This window comes from Wasmannia auropunctata, unplaced genomic scaffold, assembly GCF_000956235.1.
Source record: "Wasmannia auropunctata unplaced genomic scaffold, wasmannia.A_1.0 LD335828.1, whole genome shotgun sequence".
Lineage (NCBI taxonomy): Eukaryota > Metazoa > Arthropoda > Insecta > Hymenoptera > Formicidae > Wasmannia > Wasmannia auropunctata.
The window spans coordinates 3,070,608-3,097,572 of record NW_012027062.1 but is presented as its reverse complement, the minus strand read 5'-3'; the positions used below and the strand labels follow the sequence as shown (position 1 = coordinate 3,097,572).

General features: G+C 33.5%; 2 protein-coding genes across 5 annotated transcripts in view; one reads left to right on the top strand and one right to left on the bottom strand.

The window, feature by feature from the left end:
- LOC105455983 (circadian locomoter output cycles protein kaput-like) overlaps positions 1-26,965 on the bottom strand; it is an 82,797-nt gene that overhangs the window by 52,377 nt on the left and 3,455 nt on the right. For 2 of the 3 annotated variants that reach the window (XM_011699723.1, XM_011699724.1), the window contains exon 1: positions 7,252-10,549. In XM_011699723.1, coding sequence (XP_011698025.1) covers positions 7,252-7,454 — 203 coding nt within the window. In that variant the 5' untranslated portion in view covers positions 7,455-10,549. Of the gene's footprint in view, positions 1-7,251; positions 10,550-11,704; positions 11,802-26,965 lie in introns of those variants that run through there. The other variant, XM_011699725.1, reaches the window with a different exon arrangement.
- Positions 1,079-3,592, top strand: LOC105455982. Of its 2 annotated transcripts, XM_011699722.1 has the most exons (3): positions 1,079-1,613; positions 2,542-2,672; positions 3,224-3,592. In XM_011699722.1, the coding sequence occupies exons 1-3, from the start codon at positions 1,561-1,563 to the stop codon at positions 3,250-3,252; spliced, it is 213 nt and encodes a 70-aa protein (XP_011698024.1). In that variant the 5' UTR covers positions 1,079-1,560; the 3' UTR covers positions 3,253-3,592. The 2 variants fall into 2 exon arrangements, with proteins under 2 accessions (XP_011698024.1, XP_011698023.1); XM_011699721.1 differs by having other exon boundaries at positions 2,542-3,592.

The window sequence follows — 26,965 nt, the reverse complement described above, 5'->3', positions numbered from 1 at the left end:
ATTCATTTTCCATATAAATACAAGAAATAAATAAAAATTCTTCGATCACTTTTGTTTGAAATTAAAAAAAAAAAATAAAAAGTAAATCGATCAGGAATATCGTATATCCTTTTTTAGCCTTAGAAGAAAGTATGAAAGACTTAAGAAAAGAGGGTTTATACGCTGTGCATTTCTATACAGAATAAGAACTCGCTCGAGGCAAGTTCCTTTAATCCTTTAATGCAGCGCGAAATTAAAAAGATTAAGGAAGAACTAATTAAACTAACCTCTGAAATATTTTCTTTGGTTATGTGATAATTATGTTTTTCAGATTGAGATAAAAAAAGAACATATGTTTATGTTTTCGCGTAATGTAGAAAAGCGTGAAAATTACGTGTTATTTCAAAATAATTATTTTTTATTTTATTTTATTATATCCAATTTCTTAAATCCTATATTATAAAGAATTATTAGTTGTTTTTTTTCTTAATCTAAATATATTTAAAAACATTTTTGTGTCAACGTAAAAAAACATGGCAACAAGAGATTAAACTACCAAGAGATATTCGCTGTAATTTTTGAGTGTTGATCGCGAGAGCTTGCGGACACAAATGAGCTTCTTCCTTGAAGTAAATGTACTTGTGTGCGATGATCGAACGCGATGTGAGGTACGTGAGCGGCGTAGCTTAACGCGGAACATCAATTCATACTTAAGAGTCCATTCAGGAGGCGACGATTGGTCTCGTGTATCATGAAAATAATGCGTAATTGCATAACCGATCGTGCATTACCCTCTTCTGCCGAACGCAAGTAAGACAGAAAGATGACAGACATTGAACGAAACAATTGACAAAATCAATTTTTAAGTATTTTTAAGTTAATTAAATTAAAACCAATTTTTCACCCAATAAAGAGATAGGGAGAAGCACAAAAAGGTAATCACGTTATGATATTGTACACACGTATTGTACACACACATAAGTACATAATCTTTTTGCTAAAGCGTCTATTTTTACATAGAAATTACTTTCAATTATATTATCTAATTACCTAGCTACCAGTTAATACAAAAAATAGAAACATATTAAGTTTAATTATCGATTATATTATTTGATTTTTAAAAAAAAAAAAAGTTTTTCTTAACAAATTTTTATTTGCTACAATTCTTATTTTCAAACATTAAACATCTTGACAGTTAAAAATTATTTAAAAAGATTTTGTTAATTCTTGATGTTTAGACTTCTTTTTAGATTTCTCACGCTAAAAAATAAGCATTTTTATCATCTATATTAAGTAACATTGGTGCCTGATATACTGAAACTGGACGAAAGAGATTATTTTACTTCGCAGTTAGCAAGAATTTGACACCTACAGCGCGCCTTTTTAAACGCGTAGAAGCTCACGGTTGTCTTCAGCCTTCACCTCTGAACATAGCTACGGCCATGGTTTGAAGGTTGCGCGTATCTACAGGCAATTTTGGCGAGCTCGAACCGACCGAGGCCTAGGAAATAGTACAAATAGGTTCCGACAATGACTGCCGGCGAGTATGAATGAACTGCGAATGAGCGGTGGCCGGCAAACATGACGACCGTTCAAGGTCTCCATGCTCCGAGCGCTATTCAATTAATTCCGAAGTAACCATTAACCCTTTCGCCCCAGCCTTCACCGATCATAAACATACTTTTTTCTCCATTCGTAATATGCAAATATGTACTTTGAGAGGCACTCCAAATTGCTGTTTCAGTTCATAGACATGTCTTGTCAATTTAAATCATAGAAAGGTTATAAGCAAAGAATCTGTGAGATCTCATTTCTCATGTCCATATTCGAAATTTGTTATTTAAAATTTTGTTACAAAAATACATATTTATACATTTGCATACTACAATAAAAATAATAAATAAAAAAATTTAAACACGCTGTCAAATAACAATTTATTTTGCCTAATCCGGAGATAACAATAAATGAATAATTCGCCATTACTGGCTATTTACAAAATTCCGCAACTACGTAAACCAGATATCTTAATGTCGTTACTTGTTTACCGTAGCAATCTGATAAAACTCGTGTTTTCGAGGCAGTTATATAAATCGATATTTTAGAATGGGAACGACCAACTGCAGTACAGAGATAAAAGAGATATTTGATGTTTGTCTCACGTAATGTCTCGACTTGCGCTTTTTGATTTACGGATACGACATCAAACGTTCCCGTTTCAGAGTATTGATATATATAAAAAGAATCACTTTGTTTCTAAATATTACACAGCCTCTATCCAGTAGCAAAACAATAAACGTTCAAAAAACTAACCGTTATACAAGAGAAATCTTTTGTACGTTTTTCTCAGCTCTTTAGAAAAATATTTCTTTCTTAGAAACATCAAATATCTTTTGTATTCTTTAGATGAACAGATACTAGATATTCTCTTTTTTTTTCCGGTCTAATCCGATTACGGAACGGCAAAGATAGCATTTCTCGAGCTTGATGTGTGCTGGTAATATATGACAATTGAAGTGGATAGTAAGCTTCTAACAGATGCTTATACATCTTACATTTGTGCAGACGTTACGTAACGAGCGAGAAAATGAATATGCGAGGTTGCATCAAGTCTTGCCAGGGACAGAGCGAGAATGGATCGTCAGCTTCCGAGTTAAATGTATTCAAGGATCGTGTCTTACAAAATATCAGAAAAGGTCTATGTTTACGGTTTATCAAAAAGCACGCGATAAAAAGATTGTATAGATATGCTAATACTCGACATTCTCGAAGGCCGAATGTCCAATCCCGATACATTAAAAGAGCCGCATCGAATTCAATCGAGTGCGAATATTAGATAATTTTGTGTCACTTAAAAGTTTTCGGTTATGAAAAACTTTAGAGATAGATGAGTCTTTATTTTTTCGCATAATTGCGAAGAGTATTATATATAGATAATGTTGTTAATACCCCATTAACTGTGGCAACTTAAGTTTTTTAATTATCCGGTCGATAATTAAACTTGTCGAGTTGAAATTGATGGAAAAGTCCAAGTACAATTCGACTTTGTAAAAACGAAAGAAGGGGCTGCAATAACAGATTTTATTAAAATATTTAATATGTATATACGAAGCAGCGAACGACGGATTATGCAGCAATGTTTTATATTTATTAGATCGATTTCACGGGATCGATAGGTGGGACGGGCAAGTGAGCGAGTAAGGTACAGGCGATCATACATGAACATTGCAATCGAAATTATTTTCAGCATATACGGGAATGACGTCGCGAATGTAAGGAGACTCAGATTTGCAAACCAAAGAGCCTCAAAGTATGACTTGAATATCCTCAACCAATGTACGTCAAGAATAGCGATCAGTCACATAAATTATAGATAAGTATGCGAATTATCTGTATTGTCTTCGCTAACTTTGTAACTTATAAAAAAACATATGAAAAATGTTTGAGTGATAGCCAATAAAGGGGCAGGCGACAAGGAACTTATTATCTCGTCAAAGTTAATACAGTCGATATTTTGATTTGTATTAAATAATCAAAGAATATTATTTTATATTATAATAATATTCTAACTTATTTACTGAAAACTAATTAGTTTTAACAAGTTAGGTTTATCAAAGAGAAATGTTTTCTCTATACATTTATTTATTTATTCAAAACTAAATTAATATAAAAAGTATATGTCTTTTATTAATTAATAATAATAAATCAAAATTTAAGAATTACAGAATTCTTCGAGACGTACAGATATATTACAAAATTTTCTCTTCTGATTTCTACAGCACATATTTTCAATAGTTAATAAACGAATTATGTAATTCCGTAATTATTCGCTATTACCTTTCATAAATTCTAATTAATTCCTTGTTCAATTAATTAGTTCTTTATCCAGTTGGATCCTTTCGTGGAACACCAATTATTCAATAAATCATCAATATATACTGGTATAATTGTCAAATAGAACACTAATATAAGACTATATACCCTTTGCTCTTTTGGGTCTTCATCGCGAGATTTCTCTCGAGAGCATGCAAACGAGACAGGCTATCATTAACGTTATTATATCGTTCCTTATAAAGGTCGTCGAGTTGAATTAATTCGCCAATGTAAATCAAGCCGTGGATTCGGAATCACACAGAACCATGTTGCGTTTGTTTTTATGCGATGAATCGCTCATTTCATTCGACGTAAAATTCGATCGGAAACGAAACACAGTCGCTCATTAAGCTTCCATGAGGTATACTTTAATACGAATACTTGTATAGCTGTCAATGATGTAAAAACTTATCGATAGTCTCGATTTTATACAATCGCCGATGGTACATCACTCTTCTGATCTAATTTACGACCTTCGATCAATTAAAATGTAAAAAAAATGCATTTTTTTTAAATTCCTGATTAAAAAATCTGTTTTTTGTATATAATATATTGTATATAATACTTTTCCTAAATAATTCTTCTGGTAATATGAAACACAAATGTTGCGAATATGCAAATGAGTAGATAACTAAATTTGTGTATAATAGGTATACAGTAAATTAAAAAAAATACATTGTAAAAATTTGTGATTATTTGTAATATTTGTACATTGTATAGTTCACACATAAATTTTCTTTTACTAAAATTTTGAAATTTTTAAAAATAAGTGCACGGCGGTTACGTTGCCTAAAATTCAAAAATTAGAACAAATTTTTTGAATCTTTTTTTTCAGTTTTAGAAAATAAATACAAGTTACATCTAAAAACTGAAACAAAAGAATGTATTCACAAACGTTTTGAAAAATAACGAAAACGATACAATTTTTAGTTCTGAATACATTTATCCACATTTTTACATAGATAATTTTTAAAGTAATGCAATTACGATAGTGATAATCATATTTTGCAATAGAAATTCTAAAATTTCTTTTCATAATTGGCAAGATAAATTTATAATGCACTTGACCACTAAAAAAACCGGAAAATACGTTTGTCTCAAAAATAATAAAATTCTCACTTTCGTACATTAATCACGCAGTTTTGTTTTTAATAGTCGTCGATCTCTACAGTAGTCAGCATTATTTCACGTGTGACACGTGAATTCTCATACTTCCAACGCTATTTGTGCACAGACTTATCAGTTCCGAAGATAGCTAAGCGCGATAATGTTTGTCATATTTACAAGTCAAACTGTCAGTAATAATAGGTTAAATTATAAGCTTTTAAATAATATAAAACGTCAGTACATAATATAATACGTTTTATCTTGAATACTGAGGGATAAAAATATATTTCTGATTCCTATTGAAGTTAACTCGCTATAATAATTTAAATAAATTTTGATTTTATTCTTGTCTACAGCGGCTTTAATTCATTTTTTATCTCATGTCATAAATTCTTTAGTATATTCACAAACGTAATTTAATTAATAAAATGCAAATTTTACTGACAAGAGCTATTTTAAATAGAATCACCATAGTTAATCACCAATACAATAGATATTTTATGACAAAATCGTAATTAACTCTCATTGTGTAACGTACCTATGTGATAATATTGCTCAAATAATAAATAATAAATAATGAAGTTAGAATATTGATTTACACTTTATAGATATTTCAACTTTACTTTGTATTAAATTATTTTTTGCGTTCGCAAAAAAATAGAAAAGAGATAGTGTACATATAAAATTAAAAAAGCAATAAAAACTTGTATTCTTTTACTAAATTATTCACGCAGGTTTTTAGATGTCAGATTTCATCGGACCATAAATATATGCGTTGACACGTAGAGTGAAAGACAGAAGCACTGATTGCAGTAACGTTTTGAATGAAAACATGACCAGGTTTGGAAATGCCGCGGTAAAAATTTTTGACTTTGAGAAAAGACGAGAGGCAAATAAATAGTACTTGAAATATAGCAAAATTAAAAAAAAACTGATTGTGAGACATGGTGCCCGATTTGTCGCGTTCATGGTGAGAATAAATCATCATTGAAATAGTTGCTAGAGAAAGACAACTATGCATTCATGAATAAATTTATTCACGAGTGAGTAAAGTGTTCTTGCGCAGCGACGATACTCCGAATACATATATATATATATATATATATATATATATATATATGTAAACTTCGATAGAGCAAAAGCCAAGGCCTTATGTGCTATTAAAATACACAAATCGCAAATGCTGATATGTTATATCGGATTGAATGCAATATGTAAACAATAAAGAAATAAAATTATACATATACAATATTTTATATCTATCCCAATCTCTTTCTATACATATGTATATTGTATGTATAAATATCGTTAATATTTTTTTATTTTTAAATTTGCAGGTAAATGCGCGTGATTTATACACATATGTACATCAAATTTCATAATAATTCTTCTATTCTAAATTTTTCTATATTCTAAATTTTGTGTAATTTTGCTATTGGCTTCTTTTTTGTAACATTTTAAATCGAGATAATTGTTGCTGTTATTAATTATTACACTTAGTTGTTTCATAATAAAATATAAGTATATAATAAAATTATATATATGTAAGTTTGTAATTAAATATAAAATATATGACTAAGCTTTCCCTTCTATTAAAAAATGTTATTTAAATCTCATAAATTTAATGTGTTAAAGAATATTAATATTAAGGAATTATTGCTTATATTATATATAGCAAAATAAAAAATATATATGTATGTAATTTTCATTATTCTTCGATATTCAATTTGAAAGAATAAAAACACATTTGTCAAACTGTTCGAAAAAGGTCAAGACATTTTATATATTCAGATTTTCAGATATTAGAATAGTTGCAATAAATGATTCTCAAGGTGAAAAGGCTACTTCTAAATTGATCAAATAAGTTAATTTCATTAAATTAACGATTCGAGATTCTGAAATATTCTTCATTTGGATGCGATTCATATGGAGAATAAGTGGGATTGATATACACTTCATTATCATTCGTTATGTGTACGCACGGTAAGGCTAAAGGTAAAATACCAATAAAATTGTATCGTTTGTTAAAAAAATTTAATGCCTGTTCGAAAAATACTGAAATCTTAATTAAATTAAAAATGAGAAGATACTACTTGTATGTTACATTTATCAAAATAACAAAAATCACATTAGATATGAGAGAACTCTCTTCGCAACGTTTTTTTGAGGATTGATAAAAGTTTGTGACACGCTCGATTCAAAATCCGAGTGCAACTCGGACGCGCGACCTCTATCCGCATATCCGTTCGCCTTGATTCACCCGACTTTATCTCGTAATAAGACAACGAGACTGACCTTGGTACCGGCAAATCCATAATGGTAGCGCGATGATGCTGATGATGATGTTGCTGATGCGGCTGATGCGGCGTGTGGTTATCCGTGCCGATGATCCCTGGATGGAGAGTCTGTTGCTGCGGATGTTGCGGGGGTAAACCCCTCAAATACGCTTGCTGATGCTGCTGTTGCTGCTGCCACATGCCGTACACTTCGAGGTGCATTTATCGATAAGTAAATATAACGTCTTCGAAAGAGAGTTCCCTCATCCGTCCGCGCGTACAAAGTACGTCTGCCCGTCGTTGTTGGTCATTATAAATCGCAAATTTTTTATAATTCACGTTCTCAATATATTCCCGCCGATATTGTCTCACAATTTTTACGCCACGAAGGTAACGACGACTGTCAATACTGCGACTTGTCCTTATCCACGGTTTACTCAATAATCACTCGTTTGCACCGGTAAACATAGGCCGTAGTTCGCAGCAGGTGTCCCTGTAGGCGTCGCACACGCCATATTGGAGAACGGCAGCATCGTCCGGAGACGCGTCGTCAGTAGCGATGTCTATCCGGCGCCTTATCGCTGGACGGCGACGGCTCGGCTTGTTTGCCGGTCGAATTAAAATTAGCCGGTTAGCCGGCGATTAATCGCGGTTGCTCGATAGCTTATTCGCGCGGTGATAATCCTCTGGCCTTGCCACTATCTGGTAAAATGTTGCGCGCGAAGTTTGTCGCGCTTGATCGATCGATCGATGAAACGTGCCGGCACTGAACGTTTCGTCGTTCCCGCGGGACTACTCCCACAGTTACGATATATCGTTCCGTGTTTTCGCGCTATCGACAAACATCGACCGCGCGAGCGTATAGCGTTCTTTCACACAAACTCTATTCCCTATAGATTTCGCGCACAAGTAACGTTTCACTGAAACTCTCGCAAAGCCGAGACCAGATTGTCACGGGCATCTTCATGCGATTTTTATGAATCCCATCGAAGTCTGTTGATGACAGTTTGACAAATGCGCGCGTGCGCACGGGCGCGCGCGATTGTTGTCGCAATCGAGGGGCTACGCTGCCGCTCGTGAAACGTTCGCCGGAAATTGACACCGGCCTTGACACCGTCTTTTAGATTAGAAGCAAATCTTGAGGAACGCAATTGCAAAGCCGCGAGTTTCTCGATGATCGCGGCGATGCAGGGTATCGCATACGCGGATTTCTCTTTTTTCCTTTACAATATCTCTCTCTTTCTCTCCTCTGTCCTTCCTCCGGTATTGCGCAGAGAGAAATGCGCTACGTAGTGACACGAGGCGCGAACTCGCCGCCGGTGGCCTTGACACAGTATACCGAATGGTGTCCACTGCTCCGTAGTGCGGAGCAGTGATTTATTTCAAACACCGTCGCGATCAGCGGCCGCTGCTATTTCGCGCAATTTGCACGCGACGCACTATATGCGTTTTAAAAGGTCAATCGCTACCGGCGCGACGCCGCCGTTCCGCTCCGCTCGTCGGCGTCACCTGTTTACTACTTGCCGGTCGCAACGTCGCAAGCAAAAGACACAGCCACGCACGCGCTCGCGTTTGCGCGCGGAAAATCGCGCGTTTTTCCACGTAAAAAAAAAAAAAATTACGACGCGCCGCTGACTCGTCGACACGACGACATCATGCCACCTTACGCACGAGTATCCGCGAAACTGTCAGTCAGTGAACGTCACACGGCCCTACCCAAGACCGGGAATACTGGGATGGAAGAGACACGAAAAGAAGAGTGCAAGAGAGACAGAGTGTACCGGCGAGACCGCAACTCACGGCAGTCGGACGTGAACTGCTCCGACGAACGCAACCCCCACTCCCGGTAACCAATCAGCGCTTTCCCCCCACGCGGAGACGACCAATCGTTCCCCTCGTCTTCTCCCGCCGCTCGTCTATTCGTACGCCTGGCGTGATAACGATACATTATTAGGCAACGCTCACACCGACAGGTCAGCGATAAGAAAGGAGTTTTGAAGCGCGTATATAAAACGAAGTCCCCTCCCTCCATCCCTCGATATATTCGTTCTTCCTTTCTCTTTCGATCATACGAATTCATACGAGTTCGCGCAATGTGCTTTTTAAGCAACGCTCACAATAAATCAATAATTTTTTTCAGTCTACATATGTATTTTAAATAAGTATAAATATAAGAATACCAACGTGTATGACTTTATAATACTAGATATAATATTATTCTTTAATATTATTCTTAATTATACAGATTATATAGTTGAATGTGTAATTAACTGCGTAAATAATTAATAAAATTGTATTTTATCGTTAATTAAATGATTCATAATCACATAATGCGAGATTCTCATATATCCCTGTTCATATAAGATAAGTATATTTTCTATACTGTACTAATGCAATTAAACATAATGCAAGTTTATTTTTATTCTCTGCTTCTCACAAGCAAATTAATTTATTATTAGAAGAAATTGTTTTCAATCATAGAACTCCGATCTTTCGAACGATAAAGTGTTACCGGGATTTTATGTGACTTTTATGATGTATAAAACGTGAATAAGAAGTACTGAAGGAAACTCAAGTTTTTTTTTTCGAGCCATCTAAACTGATGTCGCAGAGAATGCGAAGGTCGATGTTCAAAAAACAGACTGCGTAGTTTGCTAAATTTTCCACCAATGCAGGAGAATATCGATAATAATTTTCGCTCCATACGATATAACAAAAGCATTGAATTACCGGATAACCGATCTACCCAATGCGACGACCTGATATTCGTGATTTTTTTTCAACTGCATACGCTTCGTGTTTCAAACGGATTGACAGGCAAATAAAATTCGTAAATGTGATCCTCGAAACAGTAATCACGGTAACCACGCGCACGTCGTAATATCCGATAAGATTTTATTACACGTGACATTACATATATTTATATTTGTTACTGCGAACATCAATAATTTGTATCTTCGTGGCATTGCCCGATTTCGTTCCTTTTTTTATTACTCAAAGTAAATATTCATTTATAACCCTTTTATTGCGGTCGAAGATCGCGCGCGCAAGATATTGAGTTACTTTCTTATCAGCAATGTCTACAAATAAAATATAGCACGCAATTTCAATGTATTTCGCGCAATTTTATATACGGATTGTATAGTAAAACGTCACAAAAATAACCAACTTGTCCATTATATGTGTTCGTATATTCTTTTGAGTATATCATTCTAGATACAATTAGGAAATATTATCATGATTGTTAGGCATTAAATATGATTCACTGAAATATTTAAATTTTCTCATAACGTTATGTTGTAATTTAATAATAAAAATATATGGGTTTTTCATACTTAAATTATTCAATTATATGTATTATACATAAATATTTTCCGAGCAATATTAATAAATCGAACGATAATTAGATATTTCTGAAATCAAGATAAAGTTTTAGTACTATTATTATTATGTAACTCTTGAATAAAAAAATTAATTGTATTGGAGTGCACACAATTTTAACATTATATTTCTGAGCACTTCAATTGCGAAAGTAATAACTACATAAAATAATTGTACAATATTTCAAGAGATTTGTAATTTGCGCGATATTTCCGTGAAAGAAAAAGAAGAAAAAGTAGATAATAAAATGAAATTTTTCGTCGGTTTTAAAGCTATGTTTAAATAATAGATGTAAAAGCTTTGATACGATCCGTTCAACAATTCAAAGAACGAAACCCTTTTTAATCAACGATGCTGTGATATCAACAAGTTGATGATACCGATTAGATGGAAGTGCAGTAATGCACCGCACTTACGGCTGATTAATTAACCGAAGAGCAGCGATCATCCAGGGAGATTATATTCGTAAGTAGCTATAATTGAATTAATAGTAAACTCTACTTTTGTAACGTAACTTTATCAGTGAAACACAATAGCTCTTCATATTCTCACATCAAAACGCTCATACGAGGAATGTTTCAAGCAATATCAAGTAATCGTCGATTTACTAAGGAACGAGCTCTATGTTTTTTCTTGAATAAACTAACAGTGAATAGGCTAATTTAAAGTTTGACATATAATCTTCATTTTTAAATTTAATCAATCATGATAATTTGTCTAATTTTTATCAATTTTTCTTCTCGTGCAAATTTAGCGAATAACATCGTAAATTATATATATTCATGTTTGAAGAACATATCAGTAAACAAATTCATTTCCAACATTTCCAAAACGTAAATTACTGTAGCCCAATTATGCTCATGTAAGTTAATATTTGCGATAGATATAATTTCGGCGATTAATAGTCAATAAAAACGATTCATATCTGATTTATGTAATAATAATAAGTTTTATAACAGAAAAATAAATTTTAATACATTTGACAAGTATCACCTTAATCATATCACTTCATATAACGTAGAAGAAATTCTTTTACATTCTTTTAATTACGTTCGCATGCATCAATCTAAAGTATGAAAATTTTGACTTACCCATATGAAATGGTGCTTTCAGGCACGGACGCGCTACCCGAAGAGGACGCGCCGGAGTCATCCTCGTCCACGTCATCCTTCATTTTTCAGAGCTTTTCTGCACATCAAGAAGATACTTTGTTAGTTTAGAACTGCTATATTATTGATAAGATCGTGTAAGCGCGCGAAATGCAATAACTCAACCTTTACAAATAATTACATTTCATAGAGACTGAGTTATGAGAGTTATGAGAACAACTAACTCAATTTATCGTATAAACTCAATCTTCTTTTTACATTTTGCACGAAGACTTTATAAACGTTAAAGTGGCCACTGAATTAATGTAAGATATTTTATACCATAACAAAAAAAATGTTTTTTAATTAATTTAAAATGTAAATTTGAAAAAAAGTTTGTTATAGGATGTAGCGGTGTAATTTGAATAGTGGGGTAATTTGAATAACAGTAAACATTTGCAAGAATTTCAGAAAAATAAAAGATTTTAAGATACATTTCATTAGATCAATGTCTGTTTACTGTTGTTTACTGTTATCCAAATTATCCCACTATTCAAATTACCCCGCTGTACCCTAGATTTAATAATTTTATCATTTTTTTTATTATAATGCAAAGTTGCCTTTCGTTAGCGCAACTCTGTGTTTTTCGATGAATAAATCGCGCAGAATCAACTAGAATTTCTATATTTAAACGTTTGCTATTAAAGCAAATAAAGCAAAGTTCAATTACAAAATACTTATTTGAGCATACACTCTTAAACATTCATCTGATGCATTCCCAATGATTTTTTTTTCATACATGTGATGCATTTGGATTAGCACTGTAAAAGAGTAGCATGAGTAAAAACTGTGATTCTCTCTCTCCCTCCCTCCCCCCTCTCTCTTCAAGCATGTAAGAGAGCGAATAGTATTCTAGTTATAAATTCTACTTCAAGAAGTCAATGTGAAAACGATAAGTGGTACATCGTCATCAGTCGAATATATAACTAATCGATTATGATGCGTATAGTCTGAAACTGATTCAATATGGTAGATTCGTTACATAATATCAGAAGAAGAGCATAAGTTTCGATGATTGATTATGTAATATTAAGATATCTTTAGTCATAATCATATTATAATACATTGTTTATCAAGAATATATTAAGCAAATATTGACGATTCTAATGTCATTTAAATTTTAAATGTTATTCAAATATGTTTGTTTTGAAAATTGCATTGGTCTAATTTTAGAACTAGTTAAACATTTTAAATATGTAAAATAAAGCTTTAAAGCTTATTTTAAAGTTAGAGATACGACAAAAATGCGCAGTAATCCTGCAATAAAAGAAATAATATTTACTATAACTATATTTATTAATTTCATATTAATTAATTGATAATATCCTTTATCTCATTCTATATCTATATTCATTTCCAAATTTTTATTTTCTATTTTATTTTTTAGAACATGTCCTAATTTTAATTAAAATAAATCACGAATTGATGATATCCTTTACTTTGTACTTAAATTCATTTTTTTACCATTTCTTTAATTTTTCTTCTATTACTTAGAATATGTTTTAATTTTAGTTAAAAATAAATATCGTCAAGTTTTAATCGATTATTCACCTATAATTTTATTCGCTTTGCAGAATAAATAAAAATTAAGTACACTACAAGTTCACTGTATATATTTTAACAAGTTGTGAAATTCGATTTATTTTACTATCGAAATAAATGACAAATCAAACGGATGTTGAAATTGAAAACTCGCCAGATTCGAGCTACAACTTTCACCTTGAATATAATCTCACGCCCAAAATGAACTTTATAGATCCGCTAGTTCTACGTGACAGGCAGAATTTATCGTCGATCGCGCTTCGTTGCTCTGCGGACGCGCGCGAGCGTGAACGCGAATCGAATTTGCGATTTGTCGCAGCGCCGAATTGACCGACATTCGGCGAACCGGTAAAATCAAAACGATTCAGACCGCGGATAAACCACGTCGTGCATAGAACGATCGCACGTCTCGCGTGCACGGATAACAGCGTTAATTCGTGACAATCGCGCGGCACTGCCCAGGATCAAGGGTGGTCTTTGTTCATGGTCACGCAACTCTCCATTACAACTGCAGATTATAGTGTGTACGTGATCCCGGAGCGCACCGCACGCGAAAGATCCGCGTTTTCAACATCAGCAATGCTGTAATAATTCTGTTGGGTTGATGGACTTTATCATATCGAAATTTCGAAATGTTTGATATTTGCAGAGAATTGAAAGTTTGGCTTTTGTGGGAACTTTTTTTTTTTCAAGAAAATTTAGCTTCCATTTGTGATATGTAAAAAATTCATTTTAAAGAGAAGTGTATGTAATAAATATCGAAATAAAAACAATTACTTTTATAAATAGATTAGAATAAGAATAATTAGTTGTTTTACATAAATAGCCCCAGCAAATTTTGATCATATTTTTGATTAAATAAAAGCAATTTTACATGTTTATTGAAGCATGCAATCAACGTTATATTATTCATCTTGAAAGGATAACAGATAACAACAGCATTTTCTCTTGTGTAAAATTAAACTTAATTTGTATTTATGAATAAAGAGAATAAAGATGCTATAAAATATTTCTCTATTCCCATTGTACTTAATTAAACAAGCGGGATAATGAAATTACCTCGGAGCACTTTTTTCACTGTATTTTAATATTAAGAAAATTTTCATTGGTATGTCATGCATTACTCTCACGTATAACTTTAAAGTATGCAATAAAAACTGTTTACTTAAGATTAAAATACAGCGAAAAAAAACTACTATAAGATTAATTTTACTATTTCCCCTAATAAAAAAAATTAAAATTAATTTAAATGATAAAATTAATTTATATGATATTCGGAATAGAAAGAGAGAAAAAAAGGAAAAGAAAAAATATTTTCACATTATTTTCCGAACTACGACTCGCCGAATTAATGAAAAATCAGTTAAAAAAATATTCGATTATTATAAGAAGCGTTACTGTAACTTGAAATACTATAGGAACGAAAATTCTCTCTCAGAACCGAACAGCTTTGTAAATTGGTTGTAGAGAAAATGTTACGTTTATAAACGTAATGTAGTTAAGTGAAGCTTTGTGAATCTATCTGACTCTTGAAAATCTTTGTTTCGAGTTTCTCAGAGAGATGAATGACGGGTAAGTGATTATATCTAGAAACTGGTGTCAGGTAGGTTCGCATTAATATATCAGGTCGTTGATATTGCATTACTATCACTAAGTTCTGCTGCATACGCAGTATACGACGGCGCTGATAAGACGGCCAGAGGTAACATATACGTGCAACGCACTCAATTCTAGACATTTAGAATCCAGACCAAACATACGAAGCGCTTACATTCTATCCGACGTTTCAGACAGCTTTCAGTCTCAAAAATATCTCGTAAAAAGAATCATATATTTTTCATTTTTAACCTTTAAACCACTATATCGGTCTCACAGACCGCTATTGAAACGTTACTTGTCAACCATTTTCTTATTTGTCACCATTTAAATATATTTTATTTCTATTATATACAAGATTTTTTTGTTAACCCTCGCAATAAAACATTTTCTTTTTCCCCATCACAAATATTAAGAAAACATACATTTTTATTATATACGTAACTTATAAAATTAGCGAGAGCATAATAGCGGTCTGTCAGACCGACATTGTGGTTAGTGTAATTTTTTGGGATGTGGAGGTTTAAAGGTTAATACTATTTGTACAAATATTTTTTTGCAAATTATGCGCGCGCGTGTATATGTAATTCAAAACTTTTATCTTATTTTATATTCATATTTCTATATCTCTGCTTTCTCTTCTATTATTTAAAATTTGTTTTCCTTAATTAAAAAATTTAATATTTAAGATGATTAAAAAAAAGTAACACTTTGTAAGAATGTGTAATAATTTTTTTTAGAAAACATCACTAATTAATTTGAATTTTTATCATAATTAAATTCGTAATATCATGTCCTCATATTTTATTATATAATACTAGAACAAAATATTAAAAGAGCTCTAATTAAACCGCCGAATTTTGCATGACGAAAATGCAAATATCGAAAAACGCCAGAAGAAAGGGGGAGAAGAAGAAAGACAATAACGAAACTCCCCTCATCGCTTCACATCATAATATTCCAGTCGTCTAGACGCCAGACTTCTTTTGTTCATCCCCGGTGGGCTGATTTTCGGGAATTGTCGCGAGGATTGAACCACGACGTTACACAGGGAATTTTACGAGGAGTGCGTGGGACGCAGGTGTACGAGGGGTAACCCTACTTTCCCGGTCGCGGATTGTTGTTTTCCCGGTCGGGGAACACGTTCGACACGTCGTTGATCATCAGAGACGACGAAACTCGCTCGTCTCGATGCACACGCGCGACCACCCGTTGCTACCGACTCTTCTCTCTTTCTCTAACTCTTTTTCTCGATTCGATGGCGGTTAACGACGCTCTCCAATTTGGTTTCGCGCTCGTCTACTTCCTTCTATCTACATTTTTACCTCTACGCCATTTGCTGTCTAAACTTTGACACTTCAAATTTTCAACGCTAATACTGTGACATTTAAAGAACGCGACGATAGTACCAAACACTGATACCGTAAACACTGTAAAATTCACGATTCTCCGCGAAAAAAACCTAATTGTGCTATCAGCGAGCTTAAAATTTTTAACATTTCGAATATTAACGACAATGACGGTGCTTTAAACAAGACAGTGGCGATACCGAGTAATTTATATCGTTAAAAACTCGTTTAAGTCCGGGAAATTACTTTCATCAGAAAACTAATGTTGCCATTTTAAATTCTTCATGATACGAAATAGTGACGTGTGTAACATTCAATGTCCTAATATGTTTGCACAAACGGTACGACAGTACCGGTGTGCTACGCGAACTATTTTTTTAATCTTTGACGCGTGTTCCTTCTTGGAAGCGTAATCATGTTTCAAGAGGACTTTATAGATATCTTCGGATACCGTATACTGTCGTAGCATGAGAGCAAGGGAGACGATATCTGGGCAAAATAAGAGTCAGAGTCCTTTGCCCCTGAAACACGGGACAGTAGACACACGTGGCTTAGCTTACCATGGAACACTACTCTGCGATATACATATACTTAGTTCATGTACAATCTCGTTCGTTAAATGCTTAAACTTAATTACTAAACTTTTCTCGTAGTAATCATAATGTAAAGGCCTTCCGCAATTAACATTGGAATAAGAAATATTATTTTGCGACCTGCAGATAGTTATAATCATTCTATGCCTAAATATATAACAATCCTAATTCGAGGTATTGATCCCAAGAGTTTAAGATATTAATAGTCATACAAAGTGAAGCAACGCAAGACAAAAAGACATCCTTGTTAATTAGATCATTAACGTGTAATGAAATTCTTTAATCGATAAGTTATTAATTAAAAAAAGTTTTTAAAGTTTTTGTTAGAACTATGATTAAACTTAAACATTTTCCATGTAATCTCTTTGGTTTTTTTATGTGACCATATACATATGACATTTTGCTGTATAAAGATTCATGCAAAGATACATATGTGAATGGCCTTACACACCGTCCTGTTTATATGAACGCGTATGCTCGAGCGAGCAATAAATTCTACTGTAGCTCGATATTAAGACCAATTTCACATTATGTCATATTTGCGGACACGCGCTTTCATGACACATGTCCATGCAGAGATTGAATGCCGGCAACAATGCCCTGCCATTGTAACTAACACGGTCATATTGCCATCACACACATGTCATAATATCCATGTCATAATATCATGGAAGGCACGTAAATGCGCTTTTGCTAGCTTACATGTATAAGCTTTAGCAACGCAACATCTCGCGATTCCGGTTTTATTGATATTCTATCGTATAACTATGTCACGTAGAAGTGTGGGATGTTCTTAAAGATGCAGGCACAGATGAATATCTCATGGAGCAAGCGTACACACATTTTCTCGTATATAAATGGTTAACGCATACATTTTACATGTGTACCTCCCTCCGCGCTTTGAAGTACATAGATTTCTCCGTAGATACGCTTCAGTTCGTAGAACCTGTATCGAGTTCAACGGCCACCCACGGAAAACGAGAGTCTATCAGATATATAGGTACATAAATGATCTTGTGATATGTTCGTAAAGATTACACTGTAAATTAAACACAGTAAAGTAAACAAGTACTTATATTTCTAGACATAATAATATTTTACAATCGAATGACTATATCGCTTGTCTGATCTCGCGTTTATATTGTTAAGAAAAAAATAATAAACTTCTATTTAGTGGAAATTTAATCAAATGGGAATAGCAACTTTTTCTCTCGAATTAATATAAATTAATATAAATAAAATTAATAATTAAAATTTAAAATACATAAAAGTTTTTATATTATGTTCCATTTTTCTTAAAAAACAATTAGTTTTCAATCAATTAATCGACTATATTAAATTAATAACAAAATCTAATATACCAAATTACATATATTTTAATATATTAAACATATACAACACATGATAGTCACGTAAATTTTTACTAAGAAAAAATTAATGTTATATGATGCATTGTAAATAATCAGCATTATTCTCAAAATGCATTGTAAATAATCAGCATTATTTAATTGTCTGCGTGTTGTATTAACGTTCATAAACAATCCGTAACATTAATTCATAACATTAATCAGGGCATGCGATGACCTAATGCTACAAAACACAGTAGATATGGGAGTCATGTATCTTCATATCATACCAAGTAACGAGAGCTTATTGGACGCGAGCTCATGATATGAACGATATTAGCAACTTATTAATGTGCATGACACATTACGCAATAAATTAATTCCGATGTGGTAGACGATATCAGTTTCTGCGAATAAGTGATTACTTCTCAACGAATCCTTGTCAGGCGGAAAGATTGACGATAGCAATGAGATTAGTAAATTTGATATTACCGATGGCCAACATTTCTTGCGCCATTACTGTTCCTGTTTATTGAGAACAGAGGAAATGATTCTGATAAATCTCTTTTTCTCTTACTTACGCGATTATAAAAAAAACTATAGATGTATTTTCGCATATGTATCGTTTAAAAATATGTTAGTCGCGTTTAAGCGATAAAGTAGATTTTAGACTCAATATTTCTGTAGACTTCTTGTATAAGCAATCTATTTCCCGTTTATCTATCCTAGAAAATTCAAGTTTTGACAGATTCTATTTATTTCTATTTTTTACGATCATTTTTATAATTAATTTTCTTTACCAAAAATTGATTAAACACGTCTTTGAATTATATCTGGACAATGACCAATCCACAAATCCACAATAAAACTGATTTAGGTCAATGTTTAATTTCTAATAATAAATATAATTTAACTAAAAATTTAATTAAATAAAAATTCGCTTAAAATTATGATAAAAATATTGTTTATTTATTCGCAAACTTAAAAATCTATTTGTTTAATATATCAATTCATGGTATATTTTTAATTAAAAATTTTCAATTTTAGATCACAAAATAGTTTTTTAATAAAAATAAATAGAAATCAATTTTTTATACATTTTAAATGCAAAAACAAGTTACTTGAATGCTAAATTAATAAATATAATAATTTGCACACAATAAATAACCCGACAAAATATCTAAAAAGCTAAAGCATTCTTAAAAATAATTAATTGCAATAATAGCATTCCATAATTTTTAAAATATAATTTTGTGTTTTTTCTTCAATGTTTTTACTTTACAATGTTTTTCTACTAGCTTTGAAATGTACCGAATTGTTTGCTTTATAGTCCCGTGTGTTTGCTCGCTCGGTGTATATTGATGCACTGGGTATAGCAATAATGTTTTAATAAAATACACGAACGTCTATACATTACACATGTGACCGATTCCGCCGATTAAATACTTGCAAATCCTTTCTGCGTGACGTTGGGCACATGTCTGCGAATTAAACGGAGCGCTAAAAGGTAAGCGAAAGTTCACGTGTTAAAGTTACGATATCGGATAAAGTATCGTTACTTTGTATTGCTATCAGTATAAAAAAAGGACAAGCAAAAGCTTTTATTTAAAAAGAAGTATATTCTTTAAATATCACACACAATATTCCGATTAACTGTTTTAAAATAACATAATGTCGTATGAAAGTCGTGTTTGTGTGTGAAACAAATATCGGTTAAAGTATAATTAGTATACAAATTTTTTCTCGAATTGTAAATAATTTAATTTAATATTTAGCAACAAATGTAAATAATTCTTTTGAGTCTTAAAAATACACACGTTATATAGTTCAATTTTATTTTTGTATCATTGTATAATAAATTAAAATATATCGTTTTCAATGAAAAACTGTCAATACACGATTTCATGATACGTAGGTAGGAGCAATTTCCGACTTGTTATATTGAAAATCTTGAGTTTTAAGATATGAAAAGCTATTGTACATTAAATCTAAAATTAACCTTTACAGAATAAAATATATCAAAATTGATTTTGAAGCGGTAATATATTAAAAAATATAAGAAGGAGAAATATATAATCTGAAGTTAAGTAATTAAGGAAATTACGTAGAACGCTTCATTTGAAATAGCCGCACTGATAGCTGTTATTAAACAGTTCACGAATGGAAGTTGTGATGTTCGGCACTTACACGCGTGAATCTCTGACCATGGCATCCGGTAAATAATGATTATCGGAAATTTGAAAAAGCAATCGCGTCGTATACACATGGTCGCGCTCTTCCGACCTTCGCAATCCGTGAGCAAAACGCGTCGATATCGACGGTAACTTTGTACTTCGTATCCTCTCTCTTTCAGCAGAAATAGCGTGCGGATATCGCTGCGCAGTTGCATTCCCGCTTTTTACGCGATAAGCATGAAATCTTCCGCGGGCTCGACTTTTCTGTCGAGGACGCGACGCTTACGAGCAACACTTATTTTACGCGCACGATAAGATAGAAGACCTCCGGCATAATAGTATCCACGGTATAATAATCGCAAACAAAATGTCTTGTCTAAAAGTATACAGTTGGGGTTAATTTATACTGTTTATGCAACTCACATTAAAGTACATTTTAGTGTGCAAGTATGAACATATGTATACATATGATGCTTTTATGGACTTCTACGCTCTAAATTATTTTCACTTTCGTGTCTTTCAAAATTGCTTTTCCTAAAACTGATAACATAACAATGTATTTTTGATTGATTGTTCTCTATAAAATTCGACACATCAATATAATACTCGAAATCATATGACATTAGTCTTCCTAGAATTCAAGTTCGCCTTATCCTTTGTTTTTATTATTATAAAGTAAATTTGTTCGCAATGTAATTTTGCCTATTACCCGTGCTATTTTCAATACCTTCATAAAATGATGCTTGTTATATTTTTAAAATTCTTAATATTTTTATAGAAAAAATATTCGATAATAGTAACAGTGTTTATCAATTAATATCTATGCAACGGATGAAATGCGCTACAAAAAGTTCTCCTTAATAAACAAATCATCGTAATTGGTCGACATGAAAGATTACTCGACTCGTACTCTAGCCATTGTCCTACGTCATTTCATTGGCGAGAAACCTGCACCTGCGGCAGGTGCGTCTGTCGCAGGAAAAAAATTCGAGCTGGTTGATTTGCAGATTTAAGTAGAGGAATGCGAGGATATGATACATCAAAACAATTCTGCTTAAGTCAAACAAACGGAGAACATGTGCAAGTAAGATCTATCTCGCAGAAAATACCTCCAACATCGTCGCAATTTACGATAATTATAAATTTGCAGTTTAAAGAAAGTAAAAAACAATAATTGAACTTGTGAGTACGACATATCTATCGTTGACGGCGAAAGCGATTAATCGATTAGCGTGAACATTAAAACGATCGGACCGATGCCCTTGAACTTCTCGCTCTCGAGCAGGCCGACGAGATGCAATAACGTTCATTCACGTGAACAACGCGAGAATGCGGGATGATGTCAACAATGCACCCCCTGCAATTTGCGGCGGCCCTCTCTCGCACACCTCTCTCGAGTGCTAAGAATAACTATCACCACCCGGTCAGGCATGGAGATGGACGTCAGTCGCGTGACCTAGTTTTAATCGGCGAACATTCTTCTACTAATTAACTATGTACGACCACTTTAGAAGTCGCTGGTGACGCCACGACGCCTGATAATATATGGACGATCCCCGCTTTATCGAAGGAGACGCGAAAAGCTCACGAAAAGAATATTAAATAATAACGAGAAAATCTGATAGTTCTCGGATGACGTTCGATTCTAAAGTCCTAAAGTCATGGAAGTTTTGGAGGTTTAACAAGCGATCTTAAAGAGGAAACGACGACAATCCACAGATTCTAGAACGAACCGTGATTCAATCGACGATGATTCAAAGATATTTGAAATTTTTACTTGCCTTGGGTAAAAACTTCCTAAACTTCCACTAGTATCACTACATTGGTTATATATATATATATATATATATATATATATATAAAATTTATATATATATATAATTATATGTGTATGCGCATATATAGTATACGCACATGTTGCAAGGTAACGGTGACATCGCGTGACAGTGCAAAATTATCATCGGCAGACGCGTGTCAACAATGTGACAAGGATACAACCAACAGACAATGCATTACAAAGAAGTGCGCACTGTCGCCGTTGCAGCGCGGCGTGACCAATGTAATGATAGATTTATGCCTAGCCCGTAAATGCGCCGCGAGATGCGCGCGATCCTGCTTCTAATGAAGACTAATAGCATCCCGTTGCGCAATCCGGATGGACACATTCAAGAAATGTTTAATATCGTGAATCCTGATTCTAAAATATCTGGCTCTATGCTCCTTACTGATTCAGCGTTCGCGATCGTTAATTATCGTTACTTCACGCGAAGAATTGCTACTCGAAATTGCTACTAGATTCTAAGTTTCCCATTTGTAAAAGTCACGGGCTACTAAACGTGCGAATTTAATGAGACGAAATTATGTATTCGATGTACTGGGTGCCCGCTGGAACGCTTGCCTAATATCATAATACAATTTTTACTCATATTGAATAAGAACCGTAGCGTTTTCTCGTTCTCTTTTACCGCCAAACATCATAAAAAAGTTTCTTTGAATTATTTTCAGCTTTAAAATCTTTCTAAATTTTTCTAAAGCAATAAATAAATCATACATAAATATTATTTTCTTTAATTAAAAAGAGAATTAGGGAAAAAACGAAAATCATAAATAGGAAAATGTATTTTATGCCAATCGTCGCGTTGTAGTCATTACAAATAAATATGAAAATGTTTTATACATCTATGGATACAAGTTGGCTTCACTAAGTAATTATTTATTTCCAATTATTTGTTCCAAACAAATCAAGATGATTAAAATTTCTTATATGCTTTTATTTGTGCTTTTTACATCATTGACATTTAACGATCATACTAAAAAGAGTTTATAATTTCCCAAGATTAAATAGAAAATATAAACATTTCAGGAAAAAAGAATTGTCCTAGTTTGCAACAACCGGTCTTGGAAATAAATAATCGATGGCAAATAGTATTATAAAAAATTAAAATATAATTATTGTAGAAATTAATCCGCGCGAAAATGGACACGCGGTAGACGTTCATGGTTCCACGAAAAGTGGCTTGTGTTTAGAGCGTGATGTATTACGATGTCATCAAGATAAGTTAGCCGGCGATAGCTCGCGCGTTGGATTTATGTGCAAGGTCCGCGGCGGACTTTTCGATTGCATTAGAATCGAGAAATTAACGATACCATCGCCGACGGTAATTCATTGTCAACGAACATTGTTGCACGCGTACATCCGTTGGCACACACCGACCGGCATTAATAAAAATCAAAAGACGCATTGCGCATCGCGCTTGCAGCAATCGTTCCGTGATGATTCGCCACGGTCTGTTTTTGTACGGTAAATCCGGACACGTCATGATTCAACCGGCAAGCCGAATCAAACCCGGCCGATAGAAAGTCTATCGTGTTTCTCCTTTGTTCAGCGAATGCATTATCCGAGAAACTCACGCACAATTTTCCGTAAAAGTATGACGAATGGTGTTTCATTTCTCTTCGTCTTATAATTGATCGTAGCTGTTCGTATTAAGTCGCTCTCTTACTTAAACTTTCGCGAAAATTACGACAGGCTTAACTTTTTTTCATTCAATCGACAACACGTTCCAAGCATCATCAGTAATGCGCGATTGGGAAGAATAAACGTCCACACGTGGTAGAAGCACAAGCTCGTAAAAATTCAGCGCGCAAACGTCGAAAGGAGCAATGTCAAAAGGAGCATAAAATCTCATAATAACTTCATGATCTCTAGGATACTACAACTGGGATCGATTTCGTGCAACGTCTGAAGTGTTATAGCTCGGATATCAATAGAACGCTATCGGATTACTTGCCAGAAGTTGTCTTAACTGGTCGTTAGTGATTGTTATTGAAATTCCAAGCAGTGTGTCATCGGAGCGTGTTGCCTTTTGCGCGCCATTCCACTCGACAAGAAGTGCTCGGATCAAATCGGATCCAAAGGGCCGAACCGAAAATTCTTCCTACAAATACGAACAGAACAGAGAGCCGCCGGCCTATCTGGGTCAGGATGAACGAACGAAGTGTTTACAGGCGTTTCTGTTTCGATATGCGACGTACCGGTCGTATTGCTAAATTTACTGTTTCGATAATAACCCGTTCCGCACACGGTTGACGCCGGTTTGAATGTGAAATGCCGCACGTACTTGATATTGGGTTGTTTTTACAATACCATGTTTCGGACACGATAAAAATGCGCGCGTACAGTAAGGTGAATTCGACGGAAATTTCCATTACACAACATTATTAGTGTGGAAATTAATATTTGTCGTAACTGAATAAAATAAATGCTACTAACATTAATATTAATATGTAACAGCAGTCGTCATAGCAATTAAAAAATGTTTAATTTTAATTTTGCCGTGAAAAATTTAATCGTAATGGATAAATTGTTAAAACAATTGTTTATGCTAAAAACCGAAAACTTCAATAGTTGAACAAATTGAAAAAATAACACGTATTATATAAAATACATAATTCAACATTGTAATTTAACAAAAATATAACATTATAAATTAAACTTTAATAAAATAGATATTCTCTCTCTCTCTCTCTCTTTCTCTTTCTCTAAAAGTTAGAACATTCTCTGTTAAATTGGATAGTACAAGTACTTTGCTAACCTAACCAGTAACATTTAATCAATTCCCATATTAGACAAACAACGCTCGGAAAGATCCACCCAGATGAAAACCAAACAGTACAATACAACGCTAAATGTAGAACGGGAAGACACAGACCTTAGACAAAAGTACCTTTCGAGCGGAAGTTGGGGAATGATTTACGGTCGGCGCAATTATTAATGAGTTCTTAAACCAACGCCGCGGTAAAACCGATTAATATCCGGCGGGACGAATATAGCATGACATTTTAACGAAGACGATAAACGGACGTTTACGTAATCTACGGTGAACATGTGAGAAAAACCCGGGGGATTGGAATCGCACAAACGGGTGTGCGGGTCTGAATGCGAGAAAGCGGGCCATTGTTTCCACGGAGAATAGCGTTATCATGCGACGGTTATTAGATCTCTCTCTACGTGCGGTTACGCGCGGATGAGCCGTTATAAACCGCTGATCGATGATGACACGACGTCGTTGCTTTTGCGCGACCGCCTGCCATTAGTCATCATCGAATTTACGAGACGTCGAATGCATTATTTGCCGGCGCATCTTGCCTGACGCAGTCGCCCGTCCGGTTATGCCTGGCATATTTTTCTACACCGCTACGGTAATGACTGCGGACTTTACTGTAGCAATTTGAAACTACAATGTAGGCGCTTATCGCGCACGATAAGCCACGCGATTTCTAACAAGACCCCAACGATCGCGTCGGTACCCTTGAACGAAGGGTATTATGCGTATATAAACGGTGCATTGTACATCGTACTTTAATGAAATGAAAAGAGCAACAAAAATGAATTTTTCTCGTGAAATACACTATTTACAGAATACCTGAAAAGAGGTAGAACAGCTTCAAAAACTTAAAAAATGCGATTTAAATAAAAAATTAGTATACATATAGTTACATTCACATATAATAAATTTAAAAAATGAATTTTTTTCATGAGATATATACAATTTAATCTATTGTTTTTTAAATTGTATATATAACATTTAATAAATTTATTTTTATAAATTTTTCTCGTACAATGATTACGAGAAATTAATTTGGAGTTGAAGAAAAAAAGAAGTTTAGTAGAAACTAATTGATTTTTAAGAAATTAATATCAAACGTAAATAGGACATATAACTCGGCTAGTAATCGATAATGCTGCGATACATTTAATATCATTGCCAATGTGATAGAGCTGCTAGCTTAATAGAAATATGTCTGCTATCGATCGGACCAAAGCTCCTTTTCGGTGTCTCAAGTATATCGAATCGCCATCCAATCGTCTGGATTTAGGTAAATGTATTCGAGATTCTTTGTTGGGTTCATTGTCGTGCCGGTTCATTTTTCTCGTCCTAGAGAGCAAGGTACCAAGAAAGGTAATGAGCGTCAAAATTGACAGTAAGGACGACTGATCGACAAATCGCTTGTACCGAAATTATAATGAATCTACCGTTGAAAGATACGAAAATACGGATAAATGTGATTTTGGAGTTAAAATTTGCTCGCTGGCATGACGGTGAAAAGATGCGAGCTTTATCGGCTCGACAATCGCGCCCTATTGCTCTGAACCGTAAAAGCATCATACAATATCAATTTAGAATATATAATAATTCGTCGAACAATCATTAAATGTATCTTTTAAAGAATTGCGCTTGGATCAAAAGAAATGTGTAGTGCATTTACATAGTTCTAAAAAACAAACGTAATGTGAACAAAATTTTTCTTATAAAATGTACTTTATTGAGATGTCATTGGTTCCTTTTAATGGAATCGCTATTCCTTACGTATAATTGCAGCCGATGGATTTATTATATTGTACGTATTTTATTGTATTAAATTCAAAATCTCTCTAAAAAAAAAATAAGAACCTTTTCATTTATATTTCTTCTTTTAGATGTATTTAGATATATTTTAACATTACAATATTTTAAAATACAAATAAAAATATAAAAAATTATTTTATATTTAAATTATTTATATTAAAAAATGTTTAAATATATGTAAATGTTCAGAAATA